The following is an 18,674-nucleotide window of genomic DNA, read 5'->3' as shown; positions in this document are numbered from 1 at the left end:
TGCCTCCAGAAGTTGTGAATGCTCCAACACTGGAAGTTTTTAAAAAGGTGTTGGACAACCATTTGTCTGAAGTGGTGTAGGGTTTCCTGCCTAAGCAGGGGGTTGGACTAGAAGACCTCCAAGGTCCCATCTAATTCTGTTATTTTATATTCTCTTTTCAAACTGTTCTTCATTGCTCCTCCTATCAAACAGGTTGAGTGGCAGTGATATAGGTCATCAATATGTGCCAGTTGGAGACAAAGGTTGTGGCTTGAGGGTAGGGATGTTGTGATGTTCCTTCCCTGATTCCCTTAGGAGCCCCAGAGAAACTCAGAGGTCCTTTCAGCTGACAGTGATGTGGTAATGAGCATCCATCATTATTACCACAACCGAAAACTTGCTGGCATCTCATCGGTTTGTGTGTGGATCAAGATATACCTAAAAACGGCCTTTTACAGGGAGTCCTGGACTTAAACCCACAACTGAGCCCAAATTTCTGTTACTGACACTTAAGTGAATTTTGCCTTATTTCACAACCTTTCTTGCCACCGTTGTTAAGCGAATCACTGCAGTTATTAAGTGAGTGAGCTGGTTGTTAAGTGAATCTATATTCCCCATAAACTTTGCTTGTCAGAAGACCACAAAAGCGGATTGTATGACCCCCCAGGACGCTGCAGCTGTCATAAATACGAGTCAGTTGCCAAGCGTCTGAATTTGGATCATATGACCATTGGGGATGCCGCAACAGTCATAAGTGTGAAAAACGGTCATAAGTCACTTTTCCCCCCAGTGCCGTTGTAACTTCGAACAGACACTAAATTAATGGTGGTAAGTCAAAGACTAAGCTATCTTGAGTCAAATGAAAAGGACCCGTCTAATTCAATATTGTTGTGGTTCGCTGGCAGCAGGTGTGGATGGCTGAGGTCTCTGAGAGTGAGGACTCGCACGTGGGGCCTGCATGTGATGCAGGGATGGGGCCAGGACTGTCGGAGAATGAGGCGCTCCCTTCGGAGGTTGTGGAGTCTGGCAGCAATGATGCAGAGGACCCCGGGGAGCCAGTGCTCATTGTGCGTATGTGCAGGGCTGCTCGAAGGAAAGAGCAGCTGAAGCAGCACGGGCGACTCGGGAGTAAGGCTGGAAGTGGATGGCCCCTCCCATAAGGGATAAAAGCCAGTCATCGGGATTGGCTTCTTTGCAGGAAGCAAAGAAGTTCTTTCTACTCAGAGTCCTCGTTGAAGCCCTGCTTCCGGTTTGTTTTTTGAAACTTCTGGCTTTGGATATTTATCTGCAATTCGTCTTTTGTTCCTGACAGCCTTTTGCAACCTCGAAAGGGCTTGCTTTTATATGGGACAATTAGTTTTGAATGACTCTTGGCTGTGAATGCACAGAATTCACAGTGCTGCATTAAAAAAGGTTTGCTTTTATACACACTTTGTGTTTGTTCGATTTGAACAAGGCTTGGATCAGAACAAATATTCACTACCCTACCATTCCTTCACTTGGTGTCCTCCGCATGAGTTGACGATCTTGGACATTTCACTCTCTTAATCTGGGGGCACAGAATGGGAAATAGGGGGTTATTTCTTCCTCAATAGAGGTTTATTTGCTTCACTATATACTCGATAGAGGTTTATTTATATGCACTAGCAAATGCATAAAGAGACAGAGAAGACTAGTGGAAAATGTAGGCCAAGATATTCGGAGGCGTGCAGATTGGGGAGCTACTGGTGTACTTAGTAGCTTTTAAAGGCATGGAAAATATTCCTGCTTAAATGTTTTCATCTTCTCTGCAAAAGATGCTGCCTTGATGCTGTTGAAACCTTCATCGAATGCAGCAGAAGGTCTCTGTGGGAATTGGGCAAAATTGTGAGCACGGGTTTGACCTAAGACTGTGCCTTCCAGATGTACTAAATTACCGCTTTCATCTTTTCTAGCGAGCAGGTCCAATGGATTTATTGAAAAGAGGGAGGGATTCTGGAAGGGCAGCTCCGAGACATTTGAAAGAGACAAAATTGGAGGAAGCCTATTTTTAGGATTTTGCATTAATGAGGGACGTTCAGGGGATTCCATCTTTGCAAATTCAGAGACGAGCTGGCTTGACCTCTTGGGCTAATGTATAAATTGGATTCTGGTTATCCGTTGGATTTTCACATTTTTCTAAAGGATGGAACAGAGTTCTCAACTCGGGTGATTAACAGGCATTTAAAAAGAGACGAGAAAAATGCTGAATTTGGAAATGTCAGCTTTAAGGCGAAATACACTGAAAAGTACATCCTTAAAGGCAGCCGTTCCTGTGGATGGAAAAAAGATGAAGTAAAATGAAGCAAATACGTAACCGAAACTCATTTGGGTGAGATGTTGACTTGAGTCTTCCACCCCATCTATTAAAAATTTATTTTGCTGTGGATTAGAGATCATGGCGACCAACACGGTTAGATTAACAGAGTTGGGAGGGGCCCATAAAAGGCATCAGATTCATCTGTCCTCACCCCATGTAAGACTTCAATTCCCCAAATTCCCCAACTAGCATGCTCACGGTAGAACTATATCCATGTAACAGTATGTGGGAATAACCGAGCAAAGAGATGCTGCGAAAGGAACTGTTAGATAAGAGGTAGCATAGCCCACAGCTGCATGCTGGGCAAAGCAAAAGGCTCAAGAAAGACCCTCCCTCAAATATTGGGTTTTAAGATGACAAGGGAAGAGTTGTCCTTCCAGACTTGCAAGATTCTGTTAATGTTGTTTTTGTGGTTAGTTGCAAAGTCGTGTCCAACCCATAGCGACCCTATATACAACGTTCCTCCAGGCCTTCCGGTCCTCTAACATCTCCTGGAGTCCATTTAAGCTCATGCCAACTGCTTCAGGGACTCCATCCAGCCACTTCATTCTCTGTCGTCCCCTTCTTTTATTGCCCTCAAAACTTTCCCAGCGTTAGGCTCTTCTCCACTGAGTCCTTCCTTGTTAAGGTAATTTTTCAAAAAAGGAGAATTAGCTTATTGGTTGTACTTCTTATCCAGCCTGTCTGGGAGGGCTGACAGTCTACTCTTTATGTTATATATACAACAATGTGAAATCACAATTGCCAGTTCTTTAGCTGAGATTGGGCTTCCTATGCACTGAGTTCTTCCCAAGAACCTAAGATATCAAGATATACCGGTATAGCACATGTAGGGATCCCAGCAGTGTAGCCTTGTGTAATTGACAGATGGAAATTTTTTCAATGTGCAGATTTTGCACGTCCAAGACTTTTGGATATGGCTCTCAGTGTGCTGATAACCCTAAGGGTCACCACAGCCACATTTGTATTGTTGTTGTGATTGATATTTATATTCTACCTGTCTCTCGGCAACTCTTGGTGCTTCCTAAAATTTCTAACTTTCGTTAAACTCTGGATATGGGAGAGAATTGGGAGCAGAGAAGCAGCCCCCAGCCTGCTCTCTATCTTACAAATGTTGGCTTGGAAGGCTATCTCACAGCGGCTTTCAAAACACAGAGGCTTGTGTCATGGCATCACACCTGCAAGGCATCTATTGCCTTTCACCACCAACTGCAGGTGAAAATTAAGAGAGTTAATTAAAAAAAACATCCCTTCCCCTCTCGGAGGGGCTTGGAAAGCTCTAACCAGGCCTGCCCTGCTTGGGCAGCAAAGCTTAAGCAGGCAGGCTGGAGGAAATGGCTCTTTAATAAAGAAGCCAGCAGGAGATGGATGGGTGCGAATGAGCAGCGGTGGGTGCTCTTTGGGAGGATGAATCTTCCTGCCGAAACGAAGCGCAGGCAGCAAGGAGCTTTGGGCTAATTAAAGTGAGAAACTCTATCCCAGAACCTTCTGAATTATTGATCTGCCAGAGGCTCCCTATAGGCCATTGCATGCGCATTTATCTCAGGGCGCATGAAGCAGCTTTGGTGGGGCTTCCACGCTAGCCTCTCTGGCATGTCCTAACCGCTTCGCTTCATCCTCTGCATTTCCTGTTGGAAGCTTTCCTTCCCGCCTGGGTGCTTTTCCAGTAGCCATCATTTTTGTGCGTCTCTGTGTAGGATGGATCTTTTCTGGAAAGGGCTACTTTCTGTTAAGCGTGCGTTGGAGTTGCAGTGTGTTAAGAGTTGACTCTTGTGGGGTGGGTGGCCAGAGGGAGGTAGAAGCGGGAGGGAATAGCTTGCAAGGAAAACATCCAAACATCTTAAAACCAGGCTTTGATTTGGCCAGGAAATTCCACTCCCCGGTCCCTTCGGCATCGTCTAATCTCTTCCACTGCCAGGAAACCAGAACTGCTGCTTAAAAGAGCTGGTTGGCTCTGGCTTGTTAACTCTGCCAGCAAGGGATTCTTTGCTGAAAACAGATAATGGAAGGAGGCAGCAGCGGAGGCAGCATTGTCAAATAAGAATGATTTATTCTACACTATTGGTGCATGTGGCAGTTTATGAAGTTTAACGAGCAAAACAAACCAAGATCTCTAAGCCCCAATGAGTTTACCGCTCAGAATCGGGAACTTCTGGAAGAGCTGGAGGGAAAATAGCCGAGGCACACACCCGGGGAGGAGTGGGTCTGTGTTTGCCTTCCTTCCATATGGGCCTAATTTAACTGATACTGGACAGGGGAAGGAAGGAGAACAATGGGATTCAAAGAGGCCGCTTGCGCAAGCCTTCTTTAATCTGCGGTCTGTGTATTGAAGTGCCAACTGCAGTCTGTTGGCTGGAAGGCTCTCTTCTCAACCTATCTGGAGAGCACCTGATGAGGAAGGATGAATGGTTCAATGCTCCCCTCTTGGTCATGTTGCATCTGACACTGTGTAGCATCCCTGACCAGTAGCCCTCTAGAGCTGATGAGTTCCACTGTTGTCATCCTGACTTCTGAAGTACTCGTTCCACTGTCAATTAGGAAGCTTCGCCTGAAGTTTCCCCCAAATTGGCTTCCCAATGACCTCATTATTTCTCATCCTCTCCTTGAAGCAAAACAGACACCTCTGTTCCATCTTCTGCATGTCAACGCATCATCGCAGTGTTGAAAACCATGGGTGTTTTTTTTTTTTTTCTCTTTCCCCAAGTTTGTCTTCTCTTGTCTTAACAAACGCAAGCCGTTCCACTGTAGCGCCAGGACGCAATGTCCCCCACTTTAAAGTTACCCTCTTCTTTTAGGCCAGGGGCCTTCAAACTTGGCAACTTGAAGACGTGTAGACTCCTTAGCATGACTGGCTGAGGAATTATGGGAGTTGTAGTCCACTAGTCTTAAAGTGGACAAGTTTGGAGAGCCCTGTTTTAAACATATTCCAGTTTGTCAAGAATCCTTCTTATGTAATAGGGAGAAGAGAAATGAGATGAGATGAGAGCCATAGTGGCACAGTGGCTAGAGTGCAGTACTGCGGGTTACTTTGACTCAGCCTTCCGTCCTTCTGAGGTGGGTAAAATGAGGACTATTGTTGGGGCCAATAGGCTGACTCTGTCAACTGCTTAGAGTACTGTGTAAAGCACTGTGAAGTGGTATATAAGTCTAAGTGCTATTGCTATTTCTCTGTTCCTTTCCTTGGCCCTGGTGGTGCAGTGGTTAGAATGCAATATTACAGGCTGACTCTGCTCACTGCCAGCAGTTCACTTCTCACTGGTTGACTCAGCTTTCCATCCTTCCAAGGTGGGTAAAATGAGGACCCGGATTCTGTAAACCACTTAGAGAGGGCTGTAAAGCACTGTGAAATGGTATATGTCTAAGTGCTATTGCTATTCATATTGTTAGCATAACACAGGTAGCTCTTGACTTACAATCGTTCATTTAGCGACCGTTCAAGATTCCAACAGCTGTGAAGAAAAGTGACTTACAATTGGTCCTTAAACTTACAACTGTTGCAGTGTCTTCATAGTCACGTAATCAAAATTCTGGTGTTTGGGAACTGGCGTGTATTTTATAATGGTTGCATTGTCCCATGAGTGGGTTCCATGATCACCATTTGAGACTTTCCTAGACAGCTTCCAATGAGCAAAGTCAATGGGGGAGGCCAAATTCACTTAATAACCATATGCTTCACTAATGAGCTGTGGTGGCGCAGTGGTTAGAGTGCAGTACTTCAGGCTACTGCTGCTGACTGCCGGCTGCCTGCAATTTGGCAGTTCAAATCTCACCAGGCTCAAGGTTGACTCAGCCTTCCATCCTACTGAGTGGGGGTAAAATGAGGACTCCGATTGTAGAAGGCAATATGCTGACTCTGCAAACCACTTAGAGAGGGCTGTAAAAGCACTGTGAAGCGGTATAAAAATCTAAGTAGTATTGCTATGAACAGCCAATGTGATTTGTGTAACAATGGCAGCCAAAAAAAGGTTCTAAATTGGACCCAATTCACTGAACTGCCCTGCATAGCAACAAAAGAAGTTTTGGTCCCCATTGTGGTCGTAAGTCAAGGACTACCTGTACTCTGATAATGGAAATATTTTAAATGAGCCACCATGGGGGAAATGGAGCAGGCGCAGGTGCCCTTGTAGTAATATATTTGCAGCTCAGAGGCAGTTTGGCAAGGAGAAAGGTAGTAATCTTAGAAATCAATAAATATACGCCTACTTACAGTTGGGGATAGCAAGCAATAGCCAAATCACTCTGCTGTTCAGGTGTTTTTATTATTCACTTGGGTAGCCCTGGTAGATCAATCAGAAGGCCTCGTGGAGGTGGCTGGTCTGGAGAAAGTTGATTTATGAGGTAAGCTAAGTGCTGCCATACTCTGAATTCAGAGGCCTCTGCTTGGCGCTCAAGGCAAACCTACCTTGGGAGAACAGCTCTATTCTGGACTGTCAAATTCAACAGAATTGGGTGGCAGAATCCTAAGACGATTCCATAGACTCCCGTTTCCTTCACACAAGGTGTTGCTTTCTTCCTTGGGTTGTGTAACTGTTCAGGAAAAAAAACAACTACAGGTAATCCTTGACTTCATTTAGTGACCGTTCAAAGTTACAACAGCATTGGAAAAAAAGTGATTTAATATGTCCCTTTTTCACATTTACAAACGTTGCAGCACCCCCTGTAGTCACGTGATCGAATATTCAGATGCTTGGCCGCTGGTTCATGTTTATGACGGGTGCCTACTGGATCTCTGCAACTTTTGCGGACTTCGGACAAGCAAAGTCCATGGCAGTTGGTGGTATTTGACCAGTTCTGTCCGGTTCTGGAGAGCCAGTAGGGGCGATGAGCAGCAGAGACCGAACCGGGTTTTCTCCGCTGCTCTGCTGTTGGGCCCACCCGCCCACCTGGGCTCCCATACTCACCTTTATCCACTGAATTTGAAGCACAGCTGCTTTGCGCGGCACAGAATAGCGCCGCGCGGCAGCTGCTGAAGCAACCGGGATCATGCAGGCTTGTAGGAGGCAAGTTAGAACGCCTCTGTGCTTGTGCAAAGTGTCTGTTTGGCGCGTGTGCATGCCAAGTGTGTGCACGCACGCCAAGTGCGCCCACTGAGCCACACCCACCGAACCGGTGGCAACAATATTTGAATCTCACTGCTGGTCCATGGGGAAACCCAGATTCACTAACCAACCCATGTTACTCGCTTAACAAATGCAATGATTCGCTTAACAACGGTGGCAAGAATAGTCTCAAAATGGGGGCAAAAGTCACTTAACAAATGTTTCACTTAGCAACATAAATGTGATCGTAACTCAGGGACTCCATTCAAAAGGTCTTGCTGCTGATTGAGGAGACGCACACACACCTGCCTCCTCCCACCAAGGGCACAAAATAGGAACCTCAGGTGACATTTAATAGGTTCCTGACGCTAAGAGGGAAGAGAGGAAAACGGCAGAAGCTGCCTGCGAGCTCTCGGAGCTGCTGGGTTTCAAGGGAAAAATCCCCGCTTTGTTGTGACTTCAGATCCCCTCCAAACGGAGGTGGCAATAAATCAGCCCAGCTCCTGGGCACATAATGAGAACAGGTGCGGCTTTCATTTGAAACAACAAAGAAATCCCAGGTGCAAAGGCCCCGAGAGATACCAGAGGCGCATAGGCTGATACACAGGCACATTAGTGTGGAGGCTCCAGCACTGAATCTGTTTAGAGATGCTCTAACCTCTGTTACTCCGTCCTCGTCAAATCCATGTCGGCCATCCTGGTTTTTTTTTTTTTGACATTCTTCTTCACTTTGGGGCAAAATGTGCCTGGGAGAAGACAGGGTAGATCCGTTTTGAAACCAGTCTCCCTTCTCCAAGGAAATGAAGGGAGGGAAGGGGGAGGGGAGGGAGGGAGGAGGGAGCGTGCCAAGAGGAGAGGAGAGGGGGAAGGAGAGGAAGGAAGGAAGGAGGGGAGGATAGGAGAGAGGAAAGAGGAGGAGTGGCAAGAGGGGAGGGGAGGAGAGAGGAAAGAGAAGGGGAGGGATAGTGAGAGGGGAGGGGAAGGGATAAGAAGAAAAGGGGAGCGGATAGGAAACTTTGCTTGGCCCAATACAAGAGAACTTTTGTAGCTTAGGGTTGAATGGTGGGATCCTTGGTGCTTTCTAGTCTTGGTTGCTTTCCTGCAGACATTTCATTACCCAACTAGGTAACATCAGCAGTGCACGTGGGGTGGGTGGGTGGGTGGGATACAAGGGTGTATGCAGCTTGTAATGTAAGGTATTTATTGATGGGTCTCAGATCCCACCCAAACAGATCAAGAAATGCTAACAGACATTTTTCGTAGGAAGAAAATTTTTCTCTCTTGCTTTGAAGCTGGATGCCTTCTCAACACTTCCATGTTCATTTTTTTTTTAAAGTACAGATGTGGAATCAGATTTGCTAGACGATATGTACCGCTGTATTCAAAGAGTCACATAGGTGTAGTGGCCAAGGCATCAGGCTAGAAGCCAGGAGACTGTGAGTTCTAGTCCTGCCTTAGGCACAAGGATAAGTGGGCCAGTCCCTTTATTTTTACACCCATAGGAAGGAGGGTAAACCACTTTTCAACAACCTTGCCCAAAAAACTGCAGGGAATGGTCCAGGGGGCAAAAACGACTCGAAGGCACCAAAACAAGCAGAAATCGTCCACAACCTGCAGTATAAATGTATCTCTCTTTATCAGGGTTTAGCTTGCCGTGATTTCCAGTTTAGATGTGGGTTTAAGCAACAAAAACAACCCCAAACAATGACGTCCATAACCTTCCCATGTTCTCATGTCCTTGAAAGAAGGAGAATATTTCATCTCCCATCTTTTCCACCCAGCCTCTAGAAGAGAAGAGAAGAGAAGAAAAGAGAAGAGAATTATTTTATTGGCCAAGTGTGATTGGACACACAAGGAATTTGTCTTGGTGCAAATGCTCTCAGTGTACATAAGAAAACATAAAATACATTCATTAAGAATCATAAGATGCAATTGTTAGTGATAGGCATAGGTTACTAATAAGCAATCAAATCATACTAGGAAACAAAGCAGTATAAATGGTAAAGATACAAACAACACGGTTATCGTCATGAGCGGGAAGAGGTAGGCAGTAGGAAGTGTTATTATCTAGTAGTAGCAGAATAATAGTAATACAGTCTTACTAAATAGTGTTGTGGGAATTATTTGTTTAGCAGAGTGATGGCATTCGGGGAAAAACTGCCCTTGTGTCTAGTTGTTCTGGTGTGCAGTGCCCTATAGTGTCATTTGGAGTCATGATATCGTCTACAATAAAGTTTGGGGGAAAAGTTCAGGATGAGTTCTCTTGCCTTGCTTCCTCTCAGTCCCTTCCTTGGCTTGGTTCCTTCTAGGCTCGACCACTGGCCCACCAGAAACTCTCCCGCCCGAGTTTTATCCACCGGGCTTTGACTCGGCCAGCTTCATTGGAGGGATCGTCCTGGTGCTCAGCATCCAAGCTGTCGCCTTCTTTGTTGTGAAGTTCCTCCGGTCGAAGGACAACACCTATCAGACGCTGTAAGTCTCCTATGGACCGTTGGGGGTAGCAAAGTTGCGAGGCTTTTCAACTAACCAGGTTTCAGAATCTGGGGTGTCGGACTTTCTTTGGGAGAAGCCAACGTTGTGTACCTGAGCTGAACAGGGACAAAATGGCTGCCTAGGCCAGTTTTTAACACAACTGCTGTCTTATAGTATGAAGAGGCATAAATGAGGCAAAATCAGGCCCGGTTCTTTAAGCACAGAAATTGTAGGGTGTGGGGTGTTCTTACTTGGCAAACTTTCTTTTCCTTCTCTTTATTCCCACAAGCAATTCCGTTCTCTTTTCTTCCTGCGCCAGCCAGCATTTCCCCATTACGGGTAGTCCTCGACTTAGAACCTTTCGTTTTAGTCACCGTTTGAATTTACGATATCACCAGAAAAAAGGGGACTTATGATCGCTTTTCATACTTACGACCCTTGTAGCATCCTCATGGTCACACGATCAAAATTCAGGCTGCTGGGCCACTTGGCTCATATTTATGACGATGGCAGTGTCCCGGGATCATGCTGTCTCCATTTGCGACTTCTGACAAAGCAAAGTCAATGTGGAAGCCAGATTCGCTTAACAACGGTGACAAGAAAAGTTGCAAAATGGGGCAAAGCTCGCTTAATAAGCTGGGTTGCTTACCAGTGGAAATTTTGGGCTCAATTGCAGTCGTAAGTCGAGGACTACCTGTCCTGTTGATGCCCCTAAAAACTCTGGTCGTGTTCACATTAGAGTAGGGCTGGACCCTTAAGGTCTGTTTCTGCTCCTAAAGCTGAGAATTGTAATATAGAAATGTAAGGGATAAATTCCAGCTGCGCAGAATCTGCCCTTTAAGGGTAAGAAAGAAGCCATTGAAGCTTCCCAGCCTGTCCTCATCTTTAAAACCCCCTCAGTGTCAGGATTCCAGCAATCGCCCTAATCAAATCATGATTCTTGAGCCAAACTTCAAAAAACTTCGAAGGGTTCATTAGAGGCGACATACTGATACTGCCCTGTATGAAGCCAACTCTGGCATACGTAATTTACAGTCACCTTTGACCCTGTTTCCCCCCTCCCTCCTGGGTGTCTCCTCAACCAGATTCACCAATTGAGCATGTTCACAGGCTGGGTGTCATCAATCACGTTCTCCAATTAAATACTGTCTATTGGTGGGCAAAAACTCTGATATTTTAGTTACAAAGATAAGAGTTGGATTGTCCTTTTGATTTCAACTGCTCTTCCAGATTTCCTTCCCCCCCCCCCCGTTTTTTTATGGCAACTATTAAAACAGGCATAGGAATGGTTTATGAGTTGTCACTCAATTCCCACACTCCCCACTCCAGACGCACCTCTTCCAGTGACATCCCATTGTCAGCTTCCTACAATTTTCAGCAGGTCAGAGTGCAGAAGTCGGTTGGGAATTTTGAGCCTCGCGCTCCCAATTCTCAACAAAAGCACCAAGCTGGGAAGGCTGATCTAAAAATAATAATAATAAAAGCTTTGCTTTAGCGATGCAATTGAAAGTAACGGTGTCCTTTGCTTTTAAACCCCAAGTTAAAGGATGATCCAGCCACGAATTTGGTCCAGGGAAGGAATTTGCAGCAAGATAAAGCAATGTAATTATTTATCCCCCAATCTTGACTCCTGATTCTTTTTGCTTTTAATGTTATATCTTTGCTGCTCTTCCCTTCCGGCCTCCTTAAGCAGGTGACTTTACTGCCTGGGTTGCCCAGCACAATAATTCTGGACACTGAAATCTTTCATCACTAACTGGAACGATTGTGGCCATACGCAAATCTTCCCCAGTTTCTAAATGAGGCCCATGGCCCATTTGCGCTTAATGGGTTGTTGAGTCATTGCAGGCTTACCTCAGAAGTGGCCTGTCTGACGTTCCTGCGGGAAGGAAGCTAACTAGTGGCATAGGATTAATGGTTATGGAACATCCCAACCTGTCCTAATTATACCCTATGCAATAAATAAGGTAATCCAGCAATAGGGGAAGGTTCCTCTCCCGAATTGATGGTTGGATTCTGCTGGGTCAGCCATGGGCAGCAATGATGAATGCTGAAGTCCAATGGTTTCTGGAGCATTAGAGATGTCTTCAGCTATGACTTGAGATCATTCCTATTCCAAGGGAAAGGGTGATTGTCCCCTTGTTCAAACCCTGCACGGGGCAAATATTTCACAAATTGAATATTGTGGTGGCGCAGTGGTCAGAATGCAGTACTGCAGGCTACTTGTGGCCGGCTGCCTGCAATTTGGCAGTTCGAATCTCACTGGGCTCAGGGTTGACTCAGCCTTCCATCCTTCCGAGGTCGGTAAATGGGGACCCAGATTGTGAGGGGCAATAGGCTGACTCTGTAAACCACTTAGAGGGCTGGAAAGCGCTGTGAAGCAGTATATAAATCTTAGTGCTATTGCTATTAGTCCTTAAAATATAAAATGAAGGTCGGGGGCGGGGGGAACAATTTTAACAATCTTCCCTAAAATGTGACCATTTAAGAGCTCTTGAAACTTTCTTCTCCTTTCCCAGGCAAGGAAAACTGTAGTCCTCTACTCTGTGTCTCCTTTTACCCTCTGGAATTTTAACTTACTCTTTTCAAAGTAACTTGATCTGTTAGTTCAATGTCTTCTCCTAATTCAATATTGACTCTAAAACAAAAATCTGCACTCTCCCTGTTCCCTGTTAAATTTTTCAGTGATTATAGCTATGGAAAGTTCCCCCCTTTGTTTATTGAATGGAGATCAACCTATGTTCTTATTTGCTTAGAAAATACAGATAATCCTTGACTTACAACCATTCACTTAGTGACTGTCTGAAGTTACAACATCACTGAAAAAAGTGACATGTCCGACGTTCACATTTATGACAGTTACACCATTCCCATGGTTACATGAACAAGTATGGATGATTGACAACCAACTCATGTTTATGACATTTGCAGAGTCCCGGGATCCTGTGATCACATTTTCTGACCTTCTGACAAGCAAAGTCAATGGGGAAGCCAGGTTTGCTTAATAACCCCATAGCCAACTTAACAACTCAGTGATTCACTTACCACTGTGGCAAGAAAGGCCAAAAAAATGGGGCAAACTCCACTTAGCCGTGGAAATTTGGGTCTGTTATGGTTGTAAGTCGAGGATCCCCTGTAAGAATAGAGAGTGGGATAAAAGGGATATTGGTTTGGGGGATTTTGTGTGTTATATTAACAATATATCATATTACATCATAACATTTCCATTTCCCTCATTTTTTTTCCCCATGCTTATCAGAGGGGAGACCCAGCAGTAGGTGTAGAAGAGTGTGTGTGTTTGCATGTGAACCAAGGAAGTTAAGGGCTGCCGCCAGAACCAAGAAAATCTATTTGCTCTTCTCATAGATTGTTCCACTATTTAGACTTATCCTTCAGAATCATGAATACTGTAGGGCAGTTTGAATACATCGAATATACAATGACGGCACATTTCCTGGACGATGGGCATATAGAAAAAATACCATGTCCTAGGAGAGAGAATAGCCTGATTTCCTCAAACTGTTCAGTCTTTTGTTTGCAGAGATATAGGATTATTGCAGGTAGCAAAGCATTCTTTTCTTCTGATGGAAGAATTTATCTTTGGAGACTCTCCTTAACTTGTTCTCTCTTGCTCTGTGTGAAGAAGTATATGGACAATTTTGAACCAAATAAGAGTTCATCGTTTGATCGCTTTGTGTATGTGTATAAAAACACACAAATCATCTTATTCTGTTGTCTTTAGAAATTAGGGGCCTTCCTTGCCCAGAATCCAGAATGTAGAGTTTGAACTGTTGAGAGGTGACCAGAGTCAGCCTCTCTCTCCTATTTGGCCTGAATGTAGGGTTCATGACTTGAGAGGCTAGTAAAGAAACTGACCTTTTTGCTACCAAAAATCAAGGGAAAGAGGTGAATTGATCAGTGAATGGAGCAACCACTGCCTGCTGCCCAGCCTCCAAAGAGAAAATGAATGGAGAAATAGGAAATAAATAACACTGACCTGAGGGAGTATAAATTCTATTCTGCTTTTATCTGCCACTAAGTGAGGACATCAACAACATTCATTGAATGTTTGAAGACTAGCCAAGCTGTGAGACTAGCAAGGTACCATTTAACATCCTGTTCCCAGACAGATCTTTTGTTCTTATTGCGCTGAAAGTGGTGAGTTGGACCTCCAAGTGGTATATTGAACTAAAAATCCTAGTTGCCTATGGTGAGTTGTGGGCCAGCAACACCTGCAGGACATGTTCTCCACCTTGTTCTGCCATACGATTCACATCATGAAAACAATCGTCTGAGATGTTTGAAGGATGCCAGTTTAGGGAAAACCGATGCACGGATTTCTTTGCGTGTGGTTTACAAACTAAATGGCTGAGAGCCATTCATGCTATCCAGTCTCCATAGTGACTCTTGAATTCTCCCCTCAGCTGGTTGACTTCCCACTCAGTTTTCATAGCTATTTAAGTGAAGAATAGGAGAAAAGTGGAGGACCATAATGTCCTATGCTTCAGAAAGAGAAACATTTGTATTCTTAAAGTCAGGTAGTGATGTTGGAAGTTCTGGATAGGGTGTTCTTGAAGCAGGAGGTCTACTTCTAGACAGTGGGGTTTTATTCTCACCAGCCCCACTTAAAACATCCAGCTCTATATGGAGGACCAAATATATCTGCTTACTGCCTTCAGTCGATGTAATTCAGTTTTGCGTCTAAAAATAACTCAGTTTGTATTTGATGACATGATTCATCAATTCATGAGCATTTTGTCTTCATATCTAAGAGGCATTTCAAATGCCCTTTTGCATCTCACCCAATGAGTTTCTCGAATCTTGCAGAATTCTTCCTACATTTCCTCTTCTAGTTTCCAATATTATTTATAAAACTTTCTAGTCCCTTTTTCTGGGACAATGTCCGATTGCTTAACTAGCCCTAAAGCTGCTGCAAGAACCAGCTTTAATACTGCTTTTAGGGCTTGTTCGGAAGCACCCAACTTGGTGCAGACAAATGTTCCTATCATAGCTTCCATGGAGTGACCTCTCATGGACTTCTGCATCAATCCTTTGTTCTTGAAATCGTCCAGATTTGGAAGTAGTCCTTTCCTTTCCAATAATGAGAATTGTACAGTTGATTTTAACTGCTACTTGAACTGAGGAATTACCACTACAGCTCTGAGAGATAAATATCCACTTTAAAAACCATCCCTGGCAGCAGCTGGATTCCTTAGTAAAGCCATTTGTGTTTCTAAAAATTGGCAGATCTGAAACCAGCGCAGATGAGACAGCAGACCAGCTTAAAAACTAAGCCATGAGCTTGACTTCAGAATACCAACAAGGCACAGCCAATCCTTTCTCCTCCATTCGTTGGAAGTACCAATTGCAAGAACTGGCCATTTGAAAATACACACAAAAAAAAGTTTCTTTCTTTTCGGTTTCTTTCTTAATGAATTCGTGCTTTTAATCCTTCCCCAACAGCCAGAGTTCTCTCTGGAGAGATTACAGAGCAGTTAAAAGCATGCCCTCACCTCTTTTCTCAGTCCCAAAGCACGCAGGCTCTGCAGGGAAAGGATATCGGGAGGTGCACTAGCTGGCTGCTCTTTATCCAACCCAGGAATGCTGGGTCTTTGTGCTGTGCCTCTTTTGGGTTGCTGTGTGACTTTTGTGCTGTTTAAGCTTTCTTCGGGGGTGGGGGTGGGGGTTCCGTGGGAAGGATTGGAGGGAGAGAGGTTAATTGAGTGCTCTTCGTCACCTTGAGTGAAGACTTGTGATCCTGACTTTTGAATTAAAGCTTGTGGGAGTTTTCTTTATGCTCCTGAGTGTCGTTGTTGGGCAGCCTTGTGCAGTAAGTAGGAGCACCTTATAAGGTCTCTCCCGCTGAGAAACGTCTACACCGGAAGTGAGCATGTTTTCCAAGAGAGCCAAGAAGTCGTATATGGGATCCTCTCTTAGGAAGGAGAAGGCGGCGGCAATGGACAACCTCTTCTGAAATCTTGCCAAGAAAGCTGCACAGATCTTATCCAGGCAGCTGCCATAAGTCAACCTGGCTCAAAATACAGTAGATTTAAGATTGATGGTGGATATGCTTTGATTTTACTCCCTAAAGCAGTGTTTCTCAACCTTGGCAATTTTAAGACGTGTAGAGTTAACATGATGGTTAAGGGATTCTGAGAGTTGAAGTCCACAAATCTTAAGGTAGCCAAGATTGAGAAACACTGCTTTTGGGAACAGATACCATTAAAATCAAATGGATCTGTATTCAGAATCAACCCATGCAGGATGATGCCATGAGACCAGGTTAATGTAAGACCGATGTAACATGCTATCTCCGATGAAACTTATAATGGCTCAGGAGGATAAAGTAGTTCACCCAACACACTCAAGTTCACTGACCCCACAGCACCTACAATAGAGGGGAGAAGGTCAAAGAATTCAACCTATTGGGTACAGCATACACTAAAGAAGGAGGGTAGGGCTTCAGTCATAGGGTTGTGACTATCTTACTTATTAATTGGATATATCTAGTCTAATGAAGAGAAGAACTAGTGGTGACATGATAGCAATCTTCAAGTACTTGAGGGGCTGCCCCAAAAAGAGGGAGTCAAGCTGTTCTCCAAAGCACCTGAGGGCAGGACAAGAAGCAAAGGGTGGAAACTAATCAAGGAGAGGAGCAACCTAGAGCAAAAACAGCCTTTCCAGGGCTCTGGAAGCTCTCCGGAAGCTGGAAAGAGTCCCGTTTCTGGACTTCTGGAAGGCCTGTTCCCCCCCTCCCTCAGAGCCTCCACACGGACCCTGCACTTACCTCCATCAAAAGTGGGCCACATAGAGACTCTTGGGAGGGGAGGGAGCGGTGGGTGGGGCCAGCTGGTTGGTTGAAATACTGGTTTGGTGAACCAGATGTAACATTAACATCCGGTTCACCCGAACCAGCCCAAACCAGTAGAATCCCACCCCTGCCTGACCCACAATGCAGCCCTGCATGCTTTTCTTTCTCCGTTTATTGGAAGGAAGGAAAAAAACCTAATCTGAAGATAGTCAAGACTTAAGTTGATTTGCCCCAGCTCCATTTTTGCCTTACCACATAATTCACCTCGGTAGCTTCTGAATAAATGGACTGTGTGGTATCTTTGAATTTGGTTTGACAAACATTTTTTTTTTATTCCTTGGTTTTCATCATTGATATGCAAACTCGAGGGTCCCTGATCTTCAGCATGAGATCTTGCCTTTTAGGTGTGTCAAAATCCAAGCCAGTGAGATTTTCCCTTTCTTAAGAGAGATTGGTTCAACAAGAAAAGCCACAGGTACCTTTTCAGCACGTAAAGAGATGAATAGTGGACTTTTTGGGAAATAGTTGTGTTCCAACTATTGCCAGTTGCAAGTTTTGCTTTCTCGGTTTTGCAAATACAGGTCCTATTTTTAGCAAACTCGAGAAGAGGAGATTTTGTAGACATGTAAAACTAACCAGTCTAACCCAAACTAACTAGGGACGTGGATGAATCAGTGGTTAAGACGCTGAGCTTGTCATTCAGAAAAGTCAGCAGTTTGGCGGTTCAAATCTCTAGTGCCACATAACGGAGTGAACTCCCGTTACTTGTCCCAGCTTCTGCCAACCTAGCAGTTCGAAATCATGAAAAAATGCAAGTTGAAAAATAGGGGCCACTTTGGTGGGAAGGTAACCATGTTCCGTGCACATTTGGCGTTTAGTCACGCCATCCACATGACCACGGAGACATCTTCGGACAGCACTGGTTCTTCGGCTTTGTAACGGAGATGAGCACCGGCCCCTAGAGCTGGAAACAACTAGTATGTATTTGTGAGGGGAACCTTTACCTCTAAACTAACTAGCTTAAGGTTCCCCCTTGCATTCTGGCCTGGTGAAGTGTTTTTTCCTTCCTTTACTTTCCTTTGCTCAATCACACTAGGATCTAAAGGCTGATCTCCAGGAAGCTGTCTTGACGTACATCGTTTTGGCTGGAAGATCACTTGGAGAAGGGGCTGGTTGGACCGTGTTTGGAGACCAGGACATTCTCTTTCCACCTGATGGAACTTCTGAATGAGATAATCCAAAAATCTGCACCTCAGTACCCTGTTACCAAGCCCATAGTGTTTGGCTTGGATATGAGTCTCCTCTAGACTTGATGCAGAAGTGGTAATGTATACGTTATAAACGCATATCCACAAGACCAGACTTCGGGCTGTAGGAAACTTCATCTGTTTGGGTGTGGATGTACGTAACTCAAATTAAGAATCTCTTCAACCAATTGGACTTTTTTCTTTATAGTCTCTCTCTCTTCATTGTAATTACTCTTATTCTAAGCCCACAAAAGGCCTTTTATCTCTTTCTCAATACAGTGGATCGTGCCCTGACTTTGCACCTTATGAATTTTACTTTAACCTTTGAAATCTTTTTTTTTCTGATTTTTTTTTATTTCTTTCCTGATGTTGTAAGCAGCGCTACAACAGAACGATACATATATTTCAGGCATTCGCGGAGTAGGTTGCTAATCCTTTAAAAAATAAAATAAAAGGCAGCCCTACTGATTAGAACATGATCTGCTAGTTTTAGTTATGATGTCAGTGTAAAACTATATATATATAGTGTAAAACTATATATATATATATATATATATATATATATATATACACATACATACACACACACACATACACACACACACACACACACACACATATACATACACACACACACACACACACACTCCATTCCAGTCTCTCTCTTGATTACTCAAAATTGTTTTTTCAAATTTAACAGCAAATGTGGAACGGTTGTGCAACCTGAACTGCTTTGATACATGTCAATTTAGCTGGGTGCCTTTTCGAAATAGGTACCTTATTCGGAT

The 18,674-nt window shown here is 44.3% G+C and overlaps 1 protein-coding gene across 4 annotated transcripts in view; it reads left to right on the top strand.

The window, feature by feature from the left end:
* CD164L2 (CD164 molecule like 2) overlaps positions 1–18,403 on the top strand; it is a 34,849-nt gene extending 16,446 nt beyond the window's left edge. The window contains exons 5-6 of one of the 4 annotated variants that reach the window (XM_087939718.1): positions 9,666–9,828; positions 17,736–18,403. In XM_087939718.1, coding sequence (XP_087795844.1) covers positions 9,666–9,828; positions 17,736–17,742 — 170 coding nt within the window. In that variant the 3' untranslated portion in view covers positions 17,743–18,403. The other 3 variants (XM_087939716.1, XM_087939717.1, XM_087939719.1) reach the window with 3 other exon arrangements.
* Positions 18,404–18,674: the final 271 nt, after the last annotated feature.

The sequence above is a fragment of the Pseudonaja textilis genome, chromosome 10 (genome assembly GCF_049901715.1).
Source record: "Pseudonaja textilis isolate UNSWEBS1 chromosome 10, rPseTex1.2, whole genome shotgun sequence".
NCBI lineage: Eukaryota > Metazoa > Chordata > Lepidosauria > Squamata > Elapidae > Pseudonaja > Pseudonaja textilis.
Note: the sequence above shows the minus strand (reverse complement) of the source record. Positions and strands in the feature narration are given on the sequence as shown.